General features: G+C 42.3%; 1 protein-coding gene across 1 annotated transcript in view; it reads right to left on the bottom strand.

Moving 5' to 3' along the window:
• Cntnap2 (contactin associated protein 2) overlaps positions 1–27,223 on the bottom strand; it is a 2,202,731-nt gene that overhangs the window by 268,093 nt on the left and 1,907,415 nt on the right. Inside the window, exon 16 of the mRNA XM_060380093.1 lies at positions 4,305–4,475. Coding sequence (XP_060236076.1) covers positions 4,305–4,475 — 171 coding nt within the window. The remainder of the gene's footprint in view (positions 1–4,304; positions 4,476–27,223) is intronic.

Below are 27,223 nucleotides of genomic sequence, written 5' to 3' on the forward strand. Positions count from 1 at the left end.
CTGATTTTATCTTGTGTTTTTCTACTTGTGCAAAGGATGTTGATGACATCTCATTAACTTGTGGTACACAAGCTCACTGTTCTCTGAGTCAAGAATCCTCTACTCTTGACAGAAGGGCACAATGTAGTTAATTAACGGGACTGCTACTCGGGAAAGCAACATGGAGGCATACACTGTGACAACATTCCTCTGAGACACATGCAGAGAAATAAAATTTCCTATCAGAAAGCCTAACACACTAAACAGCGAAAAGGAGAGGGAGTTTAAACAAAGTTTGCCTGTAGAAAAACACCTTTCCTGGGCTCTTGGGTAGTCAGCTACCCAACAAAGAAAAGCTGAAGTGAATAATTATGATCAGACAGGTGCTAGCAAGTATCAAACTTGCCAGTTTTCCCTCTCCATATTGTTTTTAGATAAAAGTAAGATTGGATGAAAAAAAAAACAGTTTGAAGCACCATCTAAAACATTAAGGTAAGAGGACGTGACAGACCCGGCTTCAGTCACGTCTACCCCAGGGATCCTCTGGTCCTTTGCAGATGCACGGTCCTTTTCTAGCACACACTCCAACTCCATGCATCCAGTCACTGAATCCTGATGCTTATCTGCTAAGGCCTATCTTTTCCATTCTGGTGAAACATGTCATCCCTACCGCTAGTAACCAGGATTGTGAACTCTGTAAACCCTCCCCCCCCTACTTCCCCACCCTCCACAAGAAATTTTACATCTATTGTTAAGATACGCTATATGATACCATTTCACAGGTAATCTTCATTGTTAGTTTGACTGGATTAAGTGGCATGCACCTGTGTGTGTCTCTTAGGGCTTTGGAAACAATTAGATCCCGGGCTTTGAACTAGTGAATCCCTTGGTAGCCCATATGTCTCTTGGGAGGTGGTAAAAAGCAGGAGATTGTGCTTTACGGAAGGAACTAGGCCTCTCAGGCTGCCCTTGGGGCTCTATCTTGCCCTGATCCCTTTCTGCATGCCTCTTCTCTTTTGTCAGGTCAACTCTCAGATAGATTCTTTCTGCCCAAGTACATGGGGGTCACCTGACCATACATTCAACTCTATGAAATGAGCTGAGATAAATAATTCCCCTTTTAAGGCGCCCTCAGGCATTTCAGTCATAGGCACAGCAAACGACACCTTTCCTTTCACTTTTACTTTTTGCCTTACCAGCTGTATGAAATCTGTGAGAATTTGTGTCATCTACTCAAGATCGCTTGGTTCAGTCTTTCCTAAGCTGCAACACAATTAGCCCAAATGATCACTGTAAATTAATTTGTGCCTCAGTTTCTGTTAAGGATTGATGGCTTCACAGAAGCACTACCTCTTCCTGGCTTTGCATAGGTTTCTCTCACATACACATGTCTGCCCTCTCCTACTGCACACAGCACACTGAGAACTCTGTGGAGAACAACACACTTTGAACTCTAATGGAAACGCTCAAAGTGATGGTTTCTTCAGTCTGTCAGTCAGGGGTCTTTAGCTTTTTTTCACTTTTAGTGGTTTTTAGAAGGTACAAGAAACTTCAGTAAAGACTGTTTCAAGTCTGCATCTTGAAGATCATGTATGTCTTCACCGCATATAAACTATATGACAGAAAGGTCAGCTATATGTCAAGATGTAGGCTGTAATTCACCTTCTTCCACACTTTTCGTATTGCAGAAAGACCTAGAAGAGAAGAGCCTCAGTGCAGTAGGTGAAGATTGAGGTTCATAATCCCCAGACCTGTAGGCTTTGAAAGCATCTCTGAAGAGTTTCGTAAGTAAGAAAGAAACAAAAATTCTATGGTGCACGTGGAAAACCAAGGCACCTGCTTATCGCCTTCCTTCCCTGGACATAACTGTATACAACACAAGCAGGTAAAATAGTCAGAAGACCCAAGGAACATTACAGAAATGGTAGAACTTTTCAAATGTTGAGCTGTCCATTTTTCAGGCTATGGGATATTTCTATGGGATATTTCTAATATGCCATCCAACTAATGTGGAAGCAAGAACATAGTTGATTAGATTAATTTTAGCTGAAGGAAATGAAAAATCCCATTTTAATAATTATGAACCCTAATTCAGTGGAGAGGGCATTTTAATCAATAAATTAATTAGTTTTAATTTTAGGGCCAGACTATTTTCAGTCTTCTTTTTAATCAGATCTTGCCCATGGTGAAAACTGCAAGTTGCCTATGTCTGTTGTCAGTTAGAACAGAGACTGGGGTTAAAGAAAGGCTTGCATAGCAAAGTCTAGACAAGCAAGAAAGATGAAAAAAAAGCCAGAAGTTGAATAAGAGATAACTAAACTGGACCAATAAGGGGAAGGACAGGGATAGTGATGGTAGACCAGCTGTTTCCTTCACAAAATCCCTGGAAGGACATATACTAGGCATTATTATCCTTCCTCAAATTCTTGCTTCTAATAAGTCTGATTGTAAGAGACTCAACAATAAATAAAGATGGCTTCTAAAAATAAGCTTCTGTATAGGGGACTTTCTCAGACCACCAGCCAGTTATGAGGCAATCAAGAAGGACAGCAGCTACATCTTAGTAGCTGGGATAATGTCCACTCTCTGCCATGGCAAAGCTATAGCTGATTATGTAAATATGAGGATAAAGAGAGGCTAGTGCATTTAGTGACACCTGCAGCACCTGCAGAGTTTGAGGGTAGTAATGCTGGCCAAATGACTAACAGCTATTGACAATCAAGGTCAATAACTAATAAGGCTGGAGTCAGAGATGAACAGTACATGGACAACAAGTTATTATTTCCATGGCTGGTCCAGGGGGACAGGCACAGAGCATGTGCCCTCATTGACTGATTCAGTCATGACTGCCCAGAAAATTAGCCAGCCCAAACAGGTGTTACTTCAGACTTTGTCTAGCATCTGCCACAGCCTTATATAATCCCCTGGACAAGGAGTTTAACAGTCTTCTCTCTTGGAAACCTCTCCTATTTTTGGAAGTTTCTGTCACTTTCCCTCATAATTCTTAGTGAAGTTTGCTTTTGCTGTGCACTGTCCCATGAGAATACACATCTTTAACTTTCTTTGGCGTGAGATAATGGATTTGAAGCCACCGTCTCAGACTGACCTTTGTGACATTTGAGTGTCTGGTATGTTAGAACCCTAGTTCCAGCACAACTGTGGTGAGAAATATGCTGGTCATACTGAAAAGTCTGCATTACAATGAGCAACCTTGCAAAGACAATTCTGGCACTTACTAGACACTGCCATAAATTCTCCATGAATGTCAGCACCCCATTTTCAGAACAGTTTCCAAAATTGATGCTATAATTTTATATAGTTTAGAAAATTGGGATCCAAGGTGTTTAAGAAATTCAATCCCAAATTTGGGTTTGAATTTGAGATTCTTTCTCCAACACGTTCACCTGTTTCTACTAAGTCACATTCTACCATTTAAATAAAGAACCCAGTGGGATTACAACAGAAAAAAAAAAGTTTATCTGAGAGTATCTTTATAAAATGGTGCATTGCATATTTATAAGTAAAAAAAAAAAGAGAGGAAAACCTTAGATATACTGGGAAATGGCTTTGGGATTATTCTTGGAACACAGGCATGAGCTAACAGTGCTGTAGAGAATGTCAAGGGCATAGATGCAGGGAGGCAGGCCTTCTGACACACTCAGCAGGGGCCGAGCTCTCACAGAAGCCCAAACTCTTCTACAGAACTGGACTCATCTCAGCAGTCAGAAAGAACCAGACAAGGAATCATTTAAGCAGGGGCCCTGCATATTATAACTTCCTAAGTCTGAACTTGGGCCAGGAGGACACAAGAGCCTTGGTAAGGCAGGGCTTGTCTTTGGATCTGCCTGGCCCGTCTTCCCAAGGAGGCAGTCCCTAAAGTAGAACTCCACATGGTCGGTGGGTCCCAGGCCAGATGGGCCTGACTCTTCACTTCTGTGTCCTTGGCACAGAGCAAATTCTGACATTACACTGTTTTAGAATGTGTGGACGCAGAACTTTGCCGAGAAAAGCGCACACCAGTGTTTTGTTCTGTTTTCCCATAGCTGGTTTGTGGCTGCCTCAAAAGTGCTGATATCTTCATATGCTCCTTCTACTTTCCTTCATGTTTGTTACTCTAACCCCTGTCTTTCAGATTGGTTTGCACATCTCTGTCTACCCTTGACCTACTTCCTTGGAAATCAAACATGTTAAACAAGAAACCTTATTGCATGCTTTCCTACCATGAGAAGAGGGGTGCTTTCTTGTCTTCCCTGCCAACTTTCTTGAGACAGCTGTGTGACCAGAGTGACCAACCACTAACGTGTTGACAAGAAACAAATACTCACACTTCAGCTCCAGCTTGATGAAGTCTGTATTCCCCAGATTTTCCAGAAACACTCCCCGGGGGATTAACGTCTTGAAGTAGAAAGAGATGTCAGCACTAGTCTCCCCTTGGAAGGTAGAGAAGTGTAGGTAGGATGATGGGTTTGGGAAGGAGGCAGCATTCCAATAATTTCCTGTGGAAGAAGAGAGAAGACAAGTTAACGTGTACCTCGATTAGGGCATACATACATACATACACACACACATACATATGTGTTATATATCACATGTTTCTTGAGTTTAATAAACCTTCATGGGCAAGAGCCATCCTTCCCTGAACAATTGCTGAGGGAGCAGAGAGTCCTCAGTGGCCCTGCCCATGCCTGGAGCTCCAGGTGAGGCAGGGGAATAGGGTCAGGAACATCAAGGTTTACATGTGAAAAAGGCCAGTTAGCAGAACAAGACTGCAAGCCTTTTTCCCCTTGGGCTTCATCCAAAGGCCAGAACTTGCACAAGGTGTGAAAGGTGTGTAAAATGCGGAAGGGAGATGTGGGAACTACATAGGTCTATAAGGGCCATATGACACACGGGGTTGGGGGGGGCTCTTCCTGTAGCTTACTAGCCTACTTTATTCTTGGGTCTGCTTTTCTTCCCTTAATAAACGGTCTCTATTTCTGTTTCTAACCATGAGTTCCCGGAACATGAAAGCCTGGAATTAGATGCCCTCTGAACTCACCCAGGTGCTCTTACGTCTAGGGAAGCCATGTTCCATCCTTTTCAGTCATTGCCTGGCAGAATGGCCAGTGTCCTAAGAAGAGCAATTTACAGGGCAAAAATAGAACTCCAAACCAGCTTGCTCAGATTCCAGGATGAATGGATTAAGAAGTTAATATGGGCCATAGACCTGACTTGCAACTTGATCTCCTGTGGAGACTCCTTTCCAATGGGCACCTTTTACCCTCCCAGGTTAAGACCAGATTAAGAACAAAATAAGTAGATGTGTTTCAAGCAGTTACCAAAGCCTTAAGCTTTAACACCAATTCTGCAATCTGTCTAATGGTATGTACCTGTCTTCTGAAGACCATAACAGGTGAGTCGAGCTCAATTCATTAGTTTATACTCTCATACAAACTTCACTTTCTTTTCTCTAACAAAATTTTGTGCATATATACAACATTAAATCCAATTACTATTCTTTATCAAAGGTAACTTTGTGTTGGCACTACTATGCTTAAGCTATAATTTTAAATTAAACATGCAGTATTGTTCTCAGATATTAAATTACCTTCCTGCCTTACTATTTGTTTTTTGTGGGCATCTAGGATATAGTGACATCCAGATAAGTGCATGGAATATTTAAAGTTAAATGCATTATAGATACGCACATAAAATTTTAACGAGTTCATGTGAGCCACCTCAGTGATTTCTCAATAAAGCAATGCCAGACTGTAAGTAGCTTAGGGCCACTGTTGGGGAGGGCAAGAAAAGAAAGGTAAGTGTTCATGTTCGTGGAAACAAAACAAAACAAAACAAAACAAAAAAACAAAAACACACCACAGTTGATTCCCATTATCCCTTAGTTAGTTCCAATACTAATCCGAGGATGAAAGTCCCTTAGATAAAATGCTGAAATACTTGCATATAACTTATGTGCATCCTTCTGTATATAGGAAATCATCTCCAGATTCCCGGTAATACCTAATACGATGGGAGTGCTGTGATACAGCTGCCGTGCTGGCTTGTTCAGAGAATAGCTACCGGGGAAAGTCTGAAGGTGTTTACGCGTGGAGTCTGTTTGTTTCTTCTGCCCTTACGTGGGTTCTGAAGGCTGGAAAGCTGAGTTAAGGTAGCCAGGTTTACATAGCACTTGGCGAGTCACCTCACGGTGAGGGCCTCACTGGACTGAGGATCAAAGGTCAACCATGCTGGCTGGTCAGTGAGCCCAGAAGATCTGCCTGTCTAGGCTTCCCCGGCACTGCGGTTACAAATCTGTGTCGCCGTATCTGGATTTCGTTTACATGAGATGGAACTGGGGTCCTCATGCTTGGATGGCAAGCTCTTTACAACCTGAGCTGTAACAGTTCAAATGCAACTTAGCTGCCAAATCCATTGATAGCAAAATGTCAAATGGTGGGTTCTGATCAGTTAAACTTAGGGTTTCTCACACTGTTCATATTGAGTTGGGTTGTGGTTTGTTAGGAACTTACACACATTGGGTAAGAAGCTGAGTGGATGACATAAAACAGTTTCTAATGTTTCCTATTCTCTGGAGTTATCCCAGAATAATGGCCTCTCTCTTAACTCCCTTAGTAGATAATATATAAGTGGTAAGTCAGGGAAAATATGTCTGTATGTGTATCAGCTAAGGCGAACGGCTTGTAGAGGGTTGAGGACGTAGTTCAGGCAGTACATTGCTTGCTTAATGTGTGTTTGATCTTTTATACTGCATAGTCAGTAGTAGTGGTCCCTTGACGCTAACTAAAAAAAAAAGAAAGAAAGAAAAAGAAAAAAATGTTGGGGGTCGGGACTGAGTGTTCTTAAGTTATTTTAAAGTCTTAGTGTGGTTTTAGGTTATGTTTAGTGTGTGTTTTAACTATTCATAGCTTTCAGCTGGAGAATATGGGCTCATTTTTTTTTTTCTAGGAAAAAAAAAAGAGCATGATTCTGGGTCGGATAATATTGGAAAAAGAAAGGATCTTTGCTGCTCCTGGTGTTGATGCTGTCACCTGAGGGCTGAGCCTTTTCCCCAGGTCCACATCTTCTTTTCCATGCAGGGAGAGAGGGGTACTGCCCCAGCTTCCTGGAAACCTAGTACTTCTTTGAGAAAACCTAAATCAAATGAGTAGCTGCCTCACCGATCAGGAACCTCAAAGCTGGAGAGGGTCAAGATGCACAGCCCTGGGCCAGGAGAGTCCTACTGCTCCTAAGTAGGAAAAAGCCTCTATCAACCCGAGTGCCTGCCGGGATCCAGGTCCCCGTGGCCCTCCAGCCTTACGCCCAGCAAGTCAGTCTCTTTAGGTTGAATCCCCAAGACAGGAATGTAATTAATGTTTTCAAGTTTCAATCCAATCAAGTACATTCTTATTATCTGAGGTGGCGATGCATTCACAGAAGGGCAGTTGTCTGAAGTGATTCCAGGAAAAAGAAAGCTAAAAGGAAAACATGTCAGGATTTATTTGAGGTCGAGGCCTAGTTATTCCGAGAGGAATAAACCCAGAGATTCGAAGGCAGTTCAATCAGTTCTCCTCGTTCGAGGAAACGTCTCTACAGACGGCTATTCCATTTGTTCTAATTTTGTGCTCGCTAAGCAACTTCCATCTAATTCCATCTCTTGAATGGGCTTGTTCTCGGGGAAGCCATGCCTTGTACTAGTGGTGTTTACCAGGATCCTAGAAAGGTCTGGGTTGTCACATGCTACCTTTGTTAGCTGGGAGTGTCCCAAATATCTGGATGAATTCATGAAATCCAGATGCAGGCCTGTGTGTGTGTGTGTGTGTGTGTGTGTGTTTCTACAGGTGCACACCTGCTATGGCATGGTGTGGAGATCAAAAGATGACTTTTGGGAGTTGTTTTTTCTTCCGTTCTGGGATCTAGGGATTGAACTCAGTATATCAAGCTTACTCAACAAGTACTTTACCCACTAATAACCCATCTTGCTGGCTTAACGTTCTTCCTTTTAAATGTCTGCTTTAGCTATAATGTATCATCCACACACTATATGAATAAAACGTCAAAAATGAATAAGCAAATGTGATCGGTGGGATGTGAGTTACTTTCTTTTCTTTCAAGAAGAGATATTATCCCTTGTATTTTATGTGCATGGTTATTTTGTCTGCATATTTGTGTGCCACATGCTTGCCTACTAAAGCAGAAGGGTTATCAGATTTCTTGGAAGTGGAGTTACTACTATGTGGATGTTTGGAAAAAAAACCCAGGTCCTCTGGAAGAGCAGCCAGTGCTGTCCTGCCCTGCAGAAACACCTCTCTAACCAGTGAGCTCACTTTCAATAAGTATTTATAAAGGAAAAGGTTTGAATGCTGATGGTCTAGACCCTGATGACATTTTCTGAACCTTGTCTGGAAAGTCTGTTGCTCAGACTTGGGGCCTCTGAGTTATAACAAATAGTGCAAGAACTTTTCTCAAAGTGCATGGCGTTCTACCGTGCAGGGAGCTGATAACATTATTACTGTTTGCTTATATTGTTCCTAGTTGGTCATAAGCTCATGAAATCTAGGATAAAAACGTTTCATCTCCATAACCTTTGGCCTTAGAATAATCAGTACTCTATAAATAATTGTTAAATAATTGAGTAAGTGATTAGTTGCTCCTAATTTATATCTAGTTTTTATGCTATATGCAAACTCTTCATGGGTTAAAATGTGGTCTGTGTGTATCCTGAATATTACAGATGCTAAATAAACATCACTAAAGGCTAATGCTGCTTTAGCATCTACAGATAACCAGACACAGATTCCACCAGAACAGCACAATTTTCTTCATTCATGACTTTACTTTTACTATTCCCTATAGACTTCATTGAACAACATCAAGCATTTGCAAGACTGATGGTCTCATCACCTTAAGACTATTAAAACAGTTGCAATTTGTACTTGCTGTCAAGGTCAGTGCTACAGAGGGGAAAAGCACATTGCATGAAAATACCAAGTTGGAATAAGTGAGTCCCTGGATGGAAAGGATGCAGGGCTAGAATGGATAGGTAGAAGGAGGAAAAGTTGGAAATCGAGAAGGAAGGTGTGACACAGATTAGAAATGAGTGTCTGAGACTAGGAGGACAGTCAGCAGTAACAGAATAATGAGGTAGGTGCAAAGGTTTAAGGACACAGCCTTGGGAAGAATCAACTGTCTTCAGAGGCTTGGCGCAATGGCTGAAACGGCATTGAGAGCTCTTCAGGCTTGAAAACGAGTCCATCACAGGAGAAGCTTTTTAAATAAATACATGCCAGGCCAGGCCAGGCCAGGTTTATTATGTATGTCCGGAGGAAGCAGTGTGGCATCTCCAGCCGGGTGTTAGAGAGGGCCGGCACAGCAAATCAGGTGTCGCCACGCTCTGTGTCACTCCAAATATCGGGCACTCACCAGTTGAAAACATTGCATCTGCCTACACATCCAGATTTTTCAGCAGCCATTTACTTGATCTGATCAATGAATATTTGGTATGAGATACCAACCTCAGAATTCCTAGAGAGATTTTCTGAGTAGCAGTCTTTAATTTTTAGTCCAATTTTTATTCCTTACAAAATATTACATGGAACCCCTGCTGTTCCATGTGGCCTATGTGGGCAGAGTAAGCTTAAGGTGACCCCATCCAGTGCCACGTGGCACGCTTGAGGCATAGCACTTTTAAGATGACCCCAGACAGCCAGAGACCCCAATCGTCACTAAGGTGAGCAAGCACATGGGGGAGAGATGGAAGAGAAAGAGAAGCAGAAGGATATGTGCACAATGAAGAGAGGTAGAATTGCAGCTTCCAGGGTAGTGAGGAACAGTCTGATACGAGTAGCTGGCCATGCGACCTGAGGCCATGGTGAGGGCTTGGCCATGTTGCCACTGAGGGTATGTCTGGGTCTATCATCCGGCAGCAGTGGGAGTCTGTTGCCACCCTGCCAGTAGAGCTGGCCCTGGTGTCCAGGACATGGGTAAGCCAGCCCCAGGGCCTGAGAGTGGAAAAGCTGGCCCTGCCCCTTGCTTGGTATGGCATTGTATGAGCTAGCCAGGGCAGTGCGGAGACTGGCGGGCTGACCAGCTCAGCTACCAGCCAGGCACAGATCCAGGGCTGACCCCAACATCTGCCCCATCTATGAACTGCTGGAGCACAAGAACGGGCCAGTTCTACAGATCTAAAGGTACTGGAAAGCTACAACACAGGGCAGCAACAGGATATCCAAGAGGAGTCCTGGCCAGGATCCTGTAATTGTAGTCTAGAGAAGCCAGAGCCTCGAACCAGACCAATGACTCAGCACAATGAACATTTGCAAGTAAAGTTGTGTGGACGGAAGGGTGCACTGTGGGACGCAGGACGACACACTACAAAGAGACAGGTTTTTGTTGTTTGTTTTATTTTATTTTGGGGGGTGGGAGTTGTAAGCGGGTGGATATGAAGGAATAGGGAGGTGGGGAGATTGGGGTACATGATGTGAAATTCACAAGCAATCAGTAAGAAAAGAAAAACAAAATATTAGGTGGGCGTGGTTATAGAAGTCTAACGGTGTCAGAGGGGCACAGTGAAACAGTCTTGTCTCCTGCTCCCATCTCCAGTCTAATTCATAGAGATAATCCTTTCCAACACTGCAAATTCTTTTAGGTATGACCATCTGTTAAAAATATCTACACGGGATGCTGGGCTGACTGGCTTAGTGGATTTAGATTCTCAGCACACATCATGCCAGGTTAGCATGGCTGCAGCTTCAATCCCAGCACTGAGAGGTTCGGTGGGCAGGGACAGACAGCTCCCTGGAGCTCACAGGCCAGCAAGCCTAGTCCATTATTAGCAAGCAAGTTTCGGCTAGAAACCCTGTCTCAGAAATAAAGTGTCAAGCATAGAGAAAGACACCTGAAGCTGACCTCTGCCCTCCACAAGTGCAAACATACATGCAGGAACACACATCATACTAAACACATGCACACACGCACACACACACACAGCTACACCTTTGGTGGAATTTATTAATTTATACCCCTAGACGTTTTCTATTGACTTTTCCTGGATGTGAGATAAGGATAGACTTTAACAGAGTCTGCTTCCTCAGTCCCCTTTGTAATATTTTCTCTAGTCACACTGCAGAATATGGGGGTCTACAAAAATCCAGCATTTATATGTTTAAGATGGCATCACCATTACTCACTAATAAGCCAGGCAGTCAAATACAGTCATATTTTCTCTTATATATATATATTTGTTTCTCTAGGATCAATAAAATTTCCCCTTTGTACAGATATCTATGTCTTTCTCTTGGATTCCAAATTCACTATCACAACTCTACAGCTTTTCTCAAAACCTTTCCCAATGTTAAGGCATCTCCAGTCATTTAGCAGTCATGGCTTTGAACTCAGGAAACATCCTCCACTTCTCTCTGTTCCATCTGGGTAGGCAGGTCTTGGGTTTAGCGCCTGTCTTATGATGGCTTCCTCCATTGTTGCTAAGCCTGCTTTTTCTCCTCTTCAGGAATCTATGCTCAGATTCAGAGATGTCACGACATCCCATTTCTGTGTCTGCACCCTCATTTTCTGGAAACACATTTTCAGTTAGCATCTTGAGGAAAGGGGTGCTTGAGGTTAACTTTCCAAATCCCTGTTCTTCTGAAAAGCCATTATTCTCCTTTCACACCTAATTGAGACAGCTCAGAAAGACAACTGTCAAGCTGTCTGGTTGCTTTTGAGAAAACTAATGTCCTTTGACTACACGTGCATAAACTATTCCTTAACAGGGTCACAGACTTGAATAATTTTTTGATCCCTTTTCCCATAAACCTATTAATTTTAATCTATCATTATTTTATTTGTGCTTTTTCATCCCTGATTTTGATCTTTTTCAAAATTTATCTTTATAATTTACTTTGGCCACCTTTCCAGTATTATTTTTAGTCTTGCAAGTTTTTGTTTGTTGGCTGGTTGTTGTTGTTTTGTAGTACTGGGAATTGAATCCAGGATCTTCTGCATGGCAAGTAAGTGCTCTCTTGCTAAGCTATATCAACAGCCTCCTGCTTTGGTAATAGTTTTGGCTATCATATTTTAAAATTTCCAAGTATAATTTCTTATTCTCTGGTGGTCTCCTTTTCATAGCATCCTGTTCTACTTTTTGTTGTTATTGTTCCTGGTTTGTTTTAGATGCAATATCTTAGTTATATTTATAAAATACTTTCTTCTACTTTTTGTACTACCTCTTTCTCCCAAGACCCTTGCTTTTCTTGGTTGCTAGTTTTGGACTTGATCCCTAAATGTATGTGGTTGCTGGGGGGTCTTTCCATTCATTCCTACTTGATGACGAACAACCAAACATCTGGCTTGAATGTGAGCATTTGTGATGGGCTTGGGATGCTTTTGTTGATTACTGGGTTTCCCCATGATATGGAGAGATTCCTGTTTTATTAGGAGTCCTCCAAATGTTATTGTCTTAACTTCTTTTATTGGGTCGCATATCCTCCAATTTATTTAGACATGAATCTTCTGTTTCCTGCAAGAGGAATAGACATTTTGTGGCCAGTGTCCTGGAGCTGAGAGGTGGAAAGCTAAGTGTATGCTATGAATATTTCCACTCCAGTGCTGTTTTAGTAAGGCATGATGCTTTTCCTTTTTTAACGCCTGGTGTGTGGACCATTATCTCTACGCCTACTAGGAGAGAATAGGGCAGCTAGCCGCTAGTCAGAGGAAAAGAGATGATGATCGGAATGACCCTTAACGGCCTTTCTGAGGCCCTCTACACATATGGACACTTGTTGGTGAGTGTCCAGCACTCCTTGGCCTGTTCCTTACCCCTTTATTATTCCTTGACTATTAGCAGCACAGATGTGCAGGCTGTCTTTTACTGTAGTCGTGATCAACTTGTGCTGTGTTAATCCCCCGTTCCTCCCACCACCACCAAGAGAAGGGGAAGAAAATATCAAAGAGAGCTCACTGTCTACTTGGGAGCCAAATGAAAGTGTCAGATGCCTTGATGGTGGTTCCACTAGGGAGAAGGATCAAGGATCTGAGAGCAGGAGTTGTAGGGAGTAAGTCTTCACAGATGCTCTGGCCTGCCTGTATCCCTGAGAGGTTGCTATGTGCTGGCTCCTCTTGTATGTCTGGAACCAGACAGTCTGGGTTACATCCTGATGTTGCCACCTTCACTGACTGGGTGACTCTGGGCACCTGGCCTTCCTCAATCTCAGTTTCCTCTTTTGTGCAGTGGTGTAGAAAGCGAACCTCTCCTGGGAGAATCACTGGAGATATTCCATGAGATGAAAACAGCAGGATTCTATCCTCAACACAAATGTCCAATAAACCAATAAACATTACTGATGAGCAATGAATGGATAGATTTTTACTATCAGTGAAATCCTCTTAGAAGGATACCATGGGCTCTCTGCTTCTTTATTTCCTCAATGATTTTTATATGTTTGTGTGTATGTGTGTGTGTTTGTGTGTATACATGTTTGAATCAGACAACCTCAGGTAATCCTCAGAAATGCTGTCTACCTCCTTTGAGACAAGGTCTTTCATTGGTCTTGAGCTGACCAATTAGAATAGACTGGCTTACCAATGAGCCCCAGGGATCCTCATATCACTGCTTCTCCAGTGCCAAGATTGCAAGTGTATGCCACCATGTCTAGCATGGTGGTCCTAGCGATTCTCAGGCCCTTATGCTTGTGAGTACAGCGCTTTACTAGCTGAGCCTTCTCCTAGAATTCTTCAGTGATTTTTTAAAAATTCCATTCACAACACACAAATGGAAGACTGGTTCAGCAACAGCAAAGTGGTGCATGGTTTTATAGAATGACCATTACAGAGGAAGAGAATGCAGCCAGTCCTGATGAGACCTGATAGGCTAGGGTCAGAGGGAAGGGGAGGAGGACCTCCCCTCTCAGTGGACTAGGGAAGGGCAAAGCAGGAGGAGAGGGAAGGAGGCGAGATTGGGACTTGGAAGGGAGCAGGGAGGAGATGAGGGAGGGAGGGTGAGATTGGGAGGGAAAGAGGAAGGGCCACAGCCGGGATACAAAGTGAATAAATTGTAAATAATAATAATAATAATAATAATAATAATAATAAGAATAAGAATAAGAAGAAGAAGAAGAAGAAGAAGAAGAAGGAGAAGGAGAAGGAGAAGGAGAAATGATTTTTCAAATGATGGCAATAAATTATTAGTAAGTCACAGAATGGACTCTCACTGTTTAGTCTGTTTACAAAGCTGTTGCTGTTTACTCTGCTACCCAGAAGCAAGGGGGTTAAAGAATCATTTATGAAAACTTGCCTTGAAAAATCCTATATTCCTGTTGCAAGCTTTCTGAAGAGAAGAAATTTATATGATTAGGCACGACTAACACTTTTCCATTAGCGCATTTTTAGTCCACGTTTTATAACCAGCCATTAGCTATAACATGTTGACTAAAGTCAATCAATTCTTTGAACATGGGATTTTTGTCTTATAAAACACTGTCTATTAACCACACATCAGAAAAAATCCAAGCCCAGAATTACACATTTGCTTTTAAATTTTATATTTTTGGGAGTCTAACCTGGTGCTGATTTACACCATGGATTAAGGTAAGCTCATGTCACAGACCTCTGAGTCATACCTCTTGGAGCTGTGGACCATGCCCTGAGGGTTTGGCCATTTTAGAGCTTCAGTAAACAGTTCTGCAATCTACTCTGGAATGCCATCATTTTGTAAACATAATTTTGTATAAAGCCATAAATATTGAATTGCTAACCCACTGCAAAATATATTGATTATTATTTTAATAATATTCTCCCTCCATATTATTGCTTTAATCCATTGCTAAAATGGTCAAGCACATGACATATCAATATTCCAAGCAATATTTTTTCATTGTTTTATAAACATCATTAGAGTTTGGTGCAGAGATTATTTCTGGTTTTTTTTAGTCTTATTTATTTATTTATTTAAATTTTTTTAATATTAATCACAGGTCATTTACTTTGTATCCCAGCCATAGCCTCCTCCCTCATTCATTCCCAATCCTACCCTCTCTCCCTCTTCTCCTCCTGTCGCTTTCCAAGTCTACTGATAGGGGAGGTCCTCCTCCCCTTCCATCTGACCCTAGCTTATCAGGTTTCTTCAGGACTGGCTGCAATGTCCTAATCTGTGGCCTGTCGAGGCTGCTCCTCCCTTGAGGGGAGGGAGTCAAAGAGCCAGTCATTGAGTTCATATAAGAAATAATCCTTGTTTCCCTTGCTAGGGTACCCACGTGGATACTGAGCTACCTACATCCGAGCAGGGGTTCGAGGTTATATCCATACATGATCCTTGGTTGGAGAAACAGTCTCATAAAAGACCCCTGTGCCCTGATATATTTGGTCCTTGTGGAGCTCCTGTCCTCTCCAGGTCATACTAACTCCCCTTTCTTTCATATGATTCCCTGCACTCTGCCAAAGGTTTGGTTATGAGTCTCAGCATCTGCTTTGATACACTGCTAGGTGGAGTCTTTCAGAGGCCTGCAGTGATTATTTCTAATGTCATCATTATGGAGAAAAATTTATCCCCTCTTTGTCTGAAGCACAACCTCTCACACATCCTTTTATGAAGAAACTTAGATTGTTGATATAAACTATGCCACCTCAGTAATCAACAAGCCCACAGTAGTTTCAATGCATGCTTGAATGTTTCATGTTGTTACAAAATTAGCTATGAATTCAGAGGATCTCCTGCCGATAGCCATTATATTTGTTAAAATCCTATAAAAGCAAATTAAAGCTTCAGTCACACTAACAATCAGGAAGCTGATAAGACCAGTTCCTAGAAAACCTGGTGACTACTGTGGCTCATCAGCTTTTGTCACTTGGAGTATAACCAATCTGAATGTGGCCTCATACTGTAATCGTCTCATGAATCCTCCTGCGGATTTAGCTTAGAATCACATGTAGCCATTAAAAACAATAGAAATTAATCACAGTGTGCACCATTCATCCCCCCCCTCAGGTGTGATTTTTGAACTTCAGGGTAGTTGGGCTAATGTGTTTTCCTTTGCATTTAAGTATTCGGCAGAGATGCAGTCTAAACCCATATTCAGTTCCTGCAGATTTCTTGAAAAAGTAGGAATGGTCAGGAAGCTTGTTTTAATTCTATTAAATAAAAGCAAAATGCACTTTTTATGAAATAAAAGGGGGGCCACTTAGAGGTCACAGCTGGGATAAGCTTGCTGCTCATAAATCTCAGCCTCAGCTGCTTTCCAAATGATCATATCTGTGTGTGAACATTCCGGGCCTATACACACTATGGCTGAGCTTTCTTCTGTTCCAGGCAATCTATGGCAGTGCCACCAGACTCTGTTCCTTTATTTCACAGGAGTCTGAGTCCTCTCACACAGCACGGGAGGCAGAATGACTGTCTATGAATTGGAGGCAAAGACACTTAAGAAGACAGTTACTCCAACAATGCAAAGAATCCCACTTGAACAGTGGTTGCCAGGGAGATCTAGTGATTTTCCAATATAAATATCAGTTTTCAAGATACTGATTACTCTGAAAATTATTAGTGACCCAGAGGTTAAAATTTTAGTGTTTTTTGTATTGTGCAATGAGCCTTCTATTGCATAGTATGGGCTGGGTGCTATTGACAATAAACCGGATGGCTTCATTTGCGTGCAGATTTGGGTCTATCTGTAGAGGTTTCCTTAGGAGTAGTAAGAAAAGTTACTTTCTTTTTTCTTATTTCATTATTATTATTAATATTCTTAATTCACTTTGTATTTCAGTTGTAGCCCCCTCCCTCATTTCCTTCCAGTCCTACTCTACTTCCCACTTTCTTCCCTATCCTTCTCCCCTAGTCTGCTGATAGGGGAAATCATCCTCCAGTACTATCTGACCCAGCCTATTAGGTCTCATCAGGTCTGACTGGAACCTCTTTTTTTTGTGGCCTGGCAGGTTGCCCCACCAGGGAGAAGTGACCAAGGAGCAGTCAACTGAGTTCATGTCAGAGACTGTTTCTTCTCCCCTTACTAAGGAACCCACTTGGAGACTAAATTGTCTATGACTTACATCTGAGCAGGTGGGATGGGGGGAAGGTCTAGGTCCTTTCTATGCATTCTACGCATGATCTTTGGTTGATGTATCAGTCTCTGCAGTCCCGCCTGGACTCAGCTTTTTTTTTTTTTTTTTTTTGGCTTTGTTGGTCTCCTTTTGGGGTTCCTGTCCTCTCCTGGTCTTTCTATCTCCCCCTTCTTCCATAACACTCCCTGCACTCTGTCCAAAGTTTGGCTGTGAGTCTTTGCATCTGCTTCGATCCCCTCCTGGGTGGAGTCCTGTGGTGAGTGTTCCTTCTCTTCTACTTCTTCTGGTGCCTATCCTGTTTTCCCTTCTGAATGATAATGAAGCATCTTCCCTAGGATCCTCCTTGTTGTTTAGCTCTTTAGGTCTGTGGATTTCTGAGTGTTTATCCTATATTATATGGCTAATATCCACTTATAAGTGAGTGTATACCATGTATGTCTTTCTGCTCCTGGGTTACCTCACTCAGGATGATCTTTTCTAGTTCTATCCATTTGCTTGCAAATTTCATGATTTCCTTGTTTTTAATTACTAAGTAGTATTACATTGTGTAAATGTACCACAATTTTTGTAACTATTCCTTGGCTGAGGGACATCTAGGCTATTTTCAGATTCTGGCTATTACAAATAAGGCTGCTATGAACATAGCTGAACAAGTGTCCTTTTTGAATTGTTGAGCATCTTTTGGATATATGCCCTGGAGTGATATAGCTGCATCTTGAGGTAGCACTAATACTTTTTTTCTGAGAAAGTACCAGATTGATTTCCAAAGTGGTTGTACAAGTTTACATTCCCACCATCAATGGAGGAGGGTTCCTCTTTCTCTATATCCTCTCTAGCATGTGTTGTCGCTTGAGTTTTTGATCTCAGCCATTCTGATGTATGTAAGGTGAAATCTCAGGGTCGTTTTGATTTGCATTTCCCTGATGAGTAAGCATGCCTAGCATTTCTTTAAGTGTTTCTCTACCATTCTATATTCCTCTACAGAGAATTCTCTGCTTAGCTTTGTACCCCGTTTTTTATGTATTCTTTTTCACCCATCTATTTGACCCCTTTGGCCCCAGATCTGAATGTCCCAATCTTCTGAGATGTTCTCTATTCTTTTCATGGCCTTGACCACGGCCATACTTGGGTGTCTGAAGGCTACAGCAGGCTCCTACCTTTGTTGTGCTTTCTATGTTGTACATCCTTTATAAGACCAACCACAAAAAAACAAAACAAAACAACAACAAAAAACCTTATAGTGTTCGTGCTTAAAACCCGATGTTTTCAAATGGCTGCAAAGTATCTTGAGACCTCTCTGAACCTGCACAGTCAGCCTATTTCCCAGCCTCCTCTTTGCCACCAGCTCTCCTAAATTTTTTCTTTCATTGTTTCTGACATTCAAGGAGCTTGTGACTCCATTCTGTTTTTACATTGCTTCCTCTTTTTATTTTTTCAACACTCTGGGATTGAACTCAGACCTTATACAGACTACACAAGCACACTGTCACTAAATTGTATCCCAGCCCTTTTAAAAACTTAAAAACAATACCCCAAACATGGTGTAATTAAGTCACCCGGGTTCATTGTCCTTGAATTTGTGGTCCTTTTCCCTTGAACTCAGTCGGTAACCCATGCTGCCTTGGAATTTGTGGTCTACTTCTTGGGCCTTAGCCTCCCAAGTCTTCTTTTCTTCAAATAGTTGTGTGTACCTGGATTTCTGGAGGCTAGAAAGAAAAATCCCGCCATCTTCCTTATCTCTAATTTTCTCTTCCTTCAACCTGAAACCTGTTCATGTTTATCTTGCCTGGTTCCTATTCCATCTTAAGGCTTGGTCTCGCCAGCCCTTCCTCCTGTAAGGGCTTGCGTGGTGCTTCCCAGGGCTAATGACACTTTCCCAGGATAATATCTATCATGTGCCCCTCTGCTTGACAAGACTATGGATTTTAGGTTGCAGAGATTTCATTGTCTACCTTCTTTCTGTCAGGTACACACAGCCAGATACAAACTAGCATTAATCCTAATATTAATTCATGCTGGTCATTGATCTACAAAATCTCCTTTTGGTGGTTTTAGAACTGAAGAATTATTTAACCCGTGAAGAGAGACTCTGTTCCAGGTTTCAGATTATGCATTTCAACCTTTGTCTTTTCAGGGATCTTCTCCACTATCCGCCTTCATATTCCAGGTTCTCAGTGAGTAGATGGTGCTGGGGATTGTACAACGCCCCCCCCCCCCGCCCCCGGCCAGCTCTACGGATGCAGCTTCTGCCCTCATTGTACTATCTGCTTCTTCTTTTCTTTCCCTCTCCTCACATATTGCGATTCATCCTTTAATGCCATTAAGTTCCCATTTTATTATCTGCTCTGTGGTAATGAAGAGCAGGGACAGCAGGCTTGTAAAAGACTGTGATGCATTTCGCCACACTCGGCAGCCCTCGAGGAAGGGGTGCTATAACACCCAGCCTTTATGTATTGATGAACCACAAAACCTCCAGAGCCTCACATCCATAGAAAAACAGATTTTATATCAAATCCATTAGGTGAGTAAAAACGTGGAAAAAGGCTGCCCATTTCAGTAGAGTGACGGATGTGAAGATCGGAACCCACTCTGCATGCAGGGTAATGGATTGATAGGATCCGTACAATTACGTTGCACACATCAAAGTTTCTTTTCTGTACTCTTTTCATTACAGGGAATAAAAAGATTCATACATCCTGCTACATGAATGCTGTCATTTCCTACGGAAAATAGTAACCCAGCACCGTGTCTCTGGTGGACCATTATAGCAGGGAGCTGACCCACGCCACAAAGAACAGCACTGGAGGGAAGAGGTCATCTTTGAAAGCCTCAGTTTCTTTATCTAGATATTGGACAAAAAAAATAAGAAAAAAAAATCTCCTCTTCATCAAGGTCTTGCAACATCCTCAGAAAGAAAAAGAAAAAAAAAGTTGAAATGCCAAACACTGAGATGGGGCTAAAATGTTTACCCATAGCAACAATAGGAAAATAGTGAAGACACTCAGGGTGAGGGGGTCAGTCTGGAGCTTTGCATCATGCACTGTTGATTCTTTACTGCTCATGTGTATCCTCCAAGGATAGAGGGACTTGAAAGAAAGCTGGAGACAAAGTCCATAAACAGCCAAGGGCCAGTACTCCCTGGCATTTAAAAAAATAAAAAAGCTTCATCAAGCTGGAAAAAGCCTTGGGCTCTAAGGACCAGAAGGAACTCAGGATACTGTTCTAGTTTGCAGTTGTCCTCCTTGTCCAACTTGTGTGAAACAGTAGAATTTAGACACAGTACTTGTGGCTTTGTGGTGACCAGCCTGGGTTAGGGAGTGGAGAGTGCTGCTCGGGGATTGCAGAAGACATCCATCAGCCGCTGCTTTCGGGATCTAGAGCAGCGTTTCAGCATTCTGTGAACACATAAGGGTGGTGGGAAGACTTCTAAACGCTGATGTGGAAGAGCTCAAACTGCAGGGCAATGTGCGAGCTCGGAGAGCCCAAGGCTAGCTGCTATCTGAAATGCCTTGGGACCTGTTTAGCAGAGAGGCTGGTGGGTGGGTGGTTATCCCGGCACTTCTGCCCCAAGGGCCATGGCAGGCCACACTGGGTCTGGCTGAGGCAGCACCGAAGGTTTGCTCTGCAGTAAAAGGCTCTGCTGTAGGACTGCACCCGCCTTTCCTGAAGATAATGCAGCGGAAAGCTACACACCGGGACAGTGAAACACAGAAAAATTATTACAGTGCAGAGCAGGAGGGCATGCCAATTTATGGTTTGATTTCCATTTCCTGCCTCAGAAGTTTGGGTTGTAAGGTGCAGGTTTACATCTCTTTGTCTTGCCATTGAGGTTATGGTGGAAAACTGCGCATTCAGAATGAAGGTTTTTATTTTTTTGAGCCACTCAGTAATTGTAAAAGTGAATTTAGATGATAAGAAAAGCAAAGGCACCAGTCGAAACTGCCACAGCGCGGCTGTAGGTTTTGCTGATTTGAAACTGAGTAGATGGCAGCATAATCTGGAGTTTGAAAGCAATTATTTTCAGCAGTCTGGCAGCCACCCAGGGTAGAGAGGCTGGGTAACAGGTTGCATTCTGACCTTTCCCAGGCTAGGAGCTTCAGCCAGAGAACCAGGATGTAAAAAGATTCAGGCTGAGAAGCGCACAAACAAAGCACAGAACGGATTCTGATAGAAGCCATTTCTCATCTTGCCTCCGCAAAACTTTATGCGAAGTTCATGGGGATTTATTGTTTCAAGAACAGAAGGACATTTACGTACAGATGCAGGGGATACATTTCAGGTCCATTTAGTATTGGGAAACAGTCATTTTATTGCTGATTTCAATCCACTTGACTTTCTCCTTAATCTTCCACTTTCTGCCTCAAGTAGAACACTGCCTGCGTATCTGTGAACACACACACACATGCACACAAAGAGGGAGAGAGAGAGAGAGAGACAGAGAGAGAGGGAGAGAAGCACAGCCCCAGAATACCACACAAGTCAATGCTCTCACACATACACTGCATACACCCACACATGAACACAGCCATAGCTTCTTGGGCCAACACGTCACTGATTTGGGTGATTTTTCCAAGCTTGACGAGGTTTTGGTAGTGATCAGAAGTAACCAACTAGGGCAGCAGTTCCCCACCTGTGGGTTGTGACCCCTTTGGGAGACAAATGACCCTTTCAGAGGGGCTGTATGTCACATAGCCGGAGCATCAAATATTTAAATTGCGATTCATAACAGTGGTGAAATTAAAGTTACGAAGTAGGGGTGAAAATGATTTTAGGGTTGGGGGTCACCACCACAGGAGGAATTTTATTAAAGGGTGGCAGCATTGGGACAGTTGTGAACCACTGAACTACTGAATGCAATCTACTGTGATACATACATTTTACCAACAAACGATAGAGTGTGGCCTAAACCATAAAATCAATATGTAAATGGTCAATTCTGTTATGTTAAGTGGCAGGCTACTTTCCAAATAAACTGTATGTATGTGTAACGATAGTCTGCTAAAAAATATGTGTGTTGTGTCTAGAGACCTACACCCCCTGTTCAGATGTAGCCCATAGGCAGCTCCGTCTCCATGGAGGCTCCCTACTAAGGCAACAGGGGCAGTCTCTGACACGAACTCAGTTACCTGCTCTTTGATCACTTCCTCCTGGTAAGGCAACTTTGCCAGTCCACAGAGAAAGAGGATCTGGGCAGTAGGGTCAGATGGTAGGGGAGGAGGATTCCCCCTTTCAGGGATTAGAGGAGGGGGGAAGAGGAAGAGAGGGTGGGACAGGGAGGAGATGAGGGAGGGATATAAATAGATACAATCAGGAAATAAAATGCATAACTTGTAAAAGATAAAAAAATAAAAAAATGTGTGATAAGTCTAGAGAGATGGCTCAAGGATAAAGCCCAAGTTCGGGTGTCTAGCACACATATGAAATCTGGATATCGTGGCACCTGCTTACGTTCTTAGATCTGGAGGGCACAGAGACAGAGGGCTCCCAGGGACTCACTAGCCATAGCTTCAAGGTCAGCGAAAAACCTTGTCTCAAAAAAATAAGGTGAAGAGTAAGAAAAGATAGCATGCAATGTTGACCTCTGGCCCTCATGCGCATGTGCCACACAAGTGGATGCACACCACCACATATACACAAACATGTACATACATACATTGCACACACATACCTTGTATAGACATACATACATCTCCCACAAGCATGGGTGCATATATATACATGTGTGTGATTATTTAGGAACCAAGTAAAGGAAAACACGCTCTAAAAAGATGCACATAAAATTTTAGCTACTTTTGTGGATGATATTTGATGGTCAATTCACTTAGGAATTCTATTGTAGGTGGTTACATATGTATGTGCTGGCTAGTTTTATGTTAGCTTGACACAAGCTTGAGTCATTTTGGAAAAGGATATTTCAACTGAGAAAATGCTTCACTAGACTGGTGGGTAGGCAAGCCTGTGATCTTTTTTTTTTTTTTTTAATTGATCAATGATGTGGGAGGTCCCAGCTCACTCTGGACAGTGGGACCTCTGGGCTGGTGGTCTTGGGCACTAAAAGAAGGCATGCTGAGCAAACCATGAGGAGCAAGCCAGTAAGCAGCGTTCCTCCATGGCTTCTGCATCAGCCTCTGGACTTCCGATTCCTGCCCTGTTTGAGGTCTTGCCATAACTTCCCTCGGCAGAGAAATGTAACTTGGGAGTTGTAAGCTGAAATAAGCCTTTTCTTCTCAAAGCTGTTCATTTCCACAGTGTTTTCTCAAAGCAAAAGGAACCCTGTCTAAGACAGTGTGTTTGCATACAGTGAAAAGTAGGAAGAACAAAAGAAAGATAAGAGGACAGACAACATCCCAGGTAGGCTTCCAGGGAGAGTGAGGATTATAGGGAAGGGTTTATCCTGGGTGAGCATGAGCATGGAGCATTAGAGCTGGTGAGAGAAATCTCACTGTGGTGCACTCTGCAGCTCACAGGTGTTTGATGCCCCTGGTGAGCTATGGGGACATGTTAGGTGTTTACCACCACCTTTGATTGTTACATTATGATGTTTGAGGAAAAACTTATCCTTGGACTATGACATATTAAAAAAATGAGACTTCAGCCTTTACATGGGGATTATAGGTCTATAAGCTTCACTTTCAAAGCATCTTTAAGCTTCAGTGGAAAAAAAGTCCATTCTTCCTAACACTGAGGAAGAATCAAGAGGCTGCACTATACACAGGAGATGCCTAGAGGCTATTGGTGAATGTGTTCCTATAATGCCAACTTCCAGGAACTATATACAGTCCATCAATACACACATAGATATATCTGCCATCCATCCATCCTTCCATCCATCCATCTATCCATCCATCCATCCAAATGACCAACTTGCCAAGCAACTCATCAGCCAACAGCTAACGATTCTGTAAATCTTTCTTTTTCTAGTGAGTTCTCACTGCATCTAAACAAATTTGTTCTCATCAAATTCACTCCATTCCGATTCCAGTTTTTACAGTTAACCATCACAGCTAAAATCCACAGAACCCTTCTCATGATCCAGGAAGCACATTTGATGCAGACAGTTGTTACTGCAGGCAAGTCTCCCTTTGGATTGCTATTGCTCTCTACATTTTTATACCAAAACCCAACAAAAAACAAAACAAAACAAAAACCAAAGAAAGAAAAAAGAAAATAAAATAAGGTTTGGCGTGAACACTTGAAGTTTTATGTTAAGCCTAGGTCTCGTGGCTTTGATGTTAGTGCTCTTTCCACAAACAATGCTCATACGTGTGTGTGTGTCTGTGTGTGTCTGTGTGTGTGTGTGATTTTAGTACATCCTCCATTGCTTTTAGCTGATTTCAGAGAGTATCAACCCTTAAAAGCATACCAAAAAGACTGGGCACCGAAAGTCAGTCATTGTAATTACATCCTTTTGAATCTTTAGTTTTGAGGTTTAGTGGTTTAGTAACCTGTGGAAGCCACTGTACTCATCTCTTCAAGTTTGGAAATATGAAATTCATGAAGAGTAAACATGATAGCTATGCTGTCACATAACTTCCTGAAGACTCTTTTCGTGCATGCAGCAGAAGCCTAGACTTCATGGGGGCAGAATACCAAAGGAATTCATCCTGTCTTTGCTCTGGTAGGATGGACCCCATACTCTCCCTTGGTCACTAGGAACATCCATCTTTTCTTATGCTCCTTGAAGGACTAGCATATTTTGCATTGAATTCTTTCTGTAGGTCCATAGTGTGGGCTTTCCCTCTCTATGCTCAAAACATTCATATCTTCAGCACCAAGGCTATTTACTCAAAGAACCAAGTGCAGGCCTTAATATAAACTCACTCCAATTCTTCTTTGTTAGTTTTGTTTGGGCACCATATATAGCCACTTTACATGTTTTAACACTTATTTTTAATTTTATTTATGTGTTTGCTGCTGTATTCTGTACTGGGCTATAATGTATGAATGTAATCACTTTGTCTATTTCTTTCTTTGCTTTGTTTTTGGCACCTTGCCTCCCCTTTTTAAAGCACATATTAGGTGCTCATTAAATACTGTTTCCTAAGTGAAACACATCATGTTGGGCCTACCAATTTTGGAGCTGTGAGAATGTAGTCTCAAAGCTAGGGGAGGCTTCTAAAGACCAATGTTTAGATTTATTCTCACTAACTTCTCATTTTAAACTTTCTGATACATCTTACCAAAATATTTGCTATTTTTAAAGTAATTGAGCAAGAATATAAACTATACAGTTCTCTCTCTCATATTCACACACACACACACACACACACACACACACACACAGCCTGCAAACACACACACACAGAGGCAGGGTTGGTAGACAGAAGTTTGGTAGTCTTAACGTGGACTGGTAGTGCTAGAGAGGCCACTTGTCCAAATCTCTATGCTTTCCAGGTGATCTTCGGTGGATAACCCTGTGCCCGTTTCCTGGTGTAGATCTGCCTAGGAGAAGGCATTCATCTAGTAGTCCCAGTTGCCTAACGATAGTTTTGGTGCAGTAAAGACTATTGCAGTCCTGATTACTCCTGGCCCAGGGCCTTGTTTACTCAGCGTAGGGCTGTGAGTAGGACTGTGCTCAGGTGCCCACCGGGGATAAAGCCTTCAAGTTCTGCTTGCTCTCACATCCCATGCTCTGAGAGAACCAGTCTATGAGGAGATAGATGTGAGATGAGAGAGTAAATCCCACGTGGGAGGAGGCTGGAAACTGTAAGAAGGTGGGGTGGATCCAGTGAGAGGAGAAGGTGGATTCCATCAGAGGGGAGGGTAGAGCCTTGAGAGTAGAAGGTGGATCCCATGAGCAGTGGGGTGTGTGTGTATGTGTCATGATCTTCTGCTTCTGGTAGCCCTTATCTTCTGTCATCCCCAGCTGCATCTTTCTTCACCAGGTTCTCAGTTACTTATAAGTAAGCTTATGAGGGATCAACCATTACTCCATGTGTTCGGAGAAGGATCTTAGAATAATGAAAAGACCATGATGACAGAGTTAATTGAGTCTTGGCAGTATGATTTCAGGCGTCAGCACGGTATAGGGTGACTCTTTCAATGTCTATATTCATACTTCTACTTATGAAAGAAAATACATAGAAACAACCATTTAGTAGTTGCCTATCACTGCATACATAGATAGTATGTACCATTCCTGGAGAGATACCCAACAGAATCAAAGGCAGAACATAGTAGACATGTCTGCACACATATGTTTACTATAGAATCATTCACAACAGCCAAGCCACTATGAGATAGAGCCTCACTGGAGGAAGTAGGTCCCTGGGGGTGGGTTTGGGGTTTTAGAGCCTGGCCCCACTTCTTGTACCACTTTCTGCTTGTAAACTGCCTCTGCAACATGGCAGCAGTGTCCCTCCACTCTGCTTCTATGCCTCCTTCACCATGATGGTCTGTATTCCTCTGAAACTGTGAGCTGAAATAAGCCCCTTTCTCCTCTAAGTCACTTCTGCCAGCTAGGTGCTTGCAGCAACAGTAATAAAATGAAGACACCCTTCATCAGTTACAGAAATAAAACGAAGACAGACACCCTTCATCTGTTACAAAGCGGAAGTGACCACATTGTTCCCAGAACATGGGCTGGGTCTAGAGAACCTTGCCGGACACAAAATAAGCCAGACCCACAAAGACAAGTATCACATGGTTTCTCCTATATGTGGAATCTTAAAACTGTTTTCATAAAGACATGAAAACAAAATGGGGGCCTGTTGGTGAACAGGAACAAAACCTGTAGGAGGCCTGATGACTGTAGGTTGTTGGGGAAGAATATAACTAAAGTATCTTTTGTACATGTGCCATAATAGAACCTACTACTGGATATGATACACTAATAAAAAAATATTAACAACTGAAGGTACAATGCTAGAACAACATCGCGGAACATAAACTACTGTAATTTCCTCCTAATGGGAATCAAATAACAACTTTCATAGTTTATATTCGACAGTGAATTTGGTCATTGACATTTTTAAGTAGAAAAAAATCAATTTTTATGTTTGAGAAAAATGAAGCCTTAATTGAAAAGTGCTTAATAATAATAAATAAAAACTTCACCACATCTGGTGAAAAAAGTTAAAACATTTTAGGACTCTTTTTTTTTTATGCCATTAATAGATTTCAGAAAACATTCCTTAGATGGAAATAAATGGGTAGTTTTGCCCTAGTTTTGTAAGCCTGAAGTACCCAAATCATTTTACTGCACATTCATCAGAAAGTG

Source organism: Meriones unguiculatus, chromosome 3 (assembly GCF_030254825.1).
Source record: "Meriones unguiculatus strain TT.TT164.6M chromosome 3, Bangor_MerUng_6.1, whole genome shotgun sequence".
NCBI lineage: Eukaryota > Metazoa > Chordata > Mammalia > Rodentia > Muridae > Meriones > Meriones unguiculatus.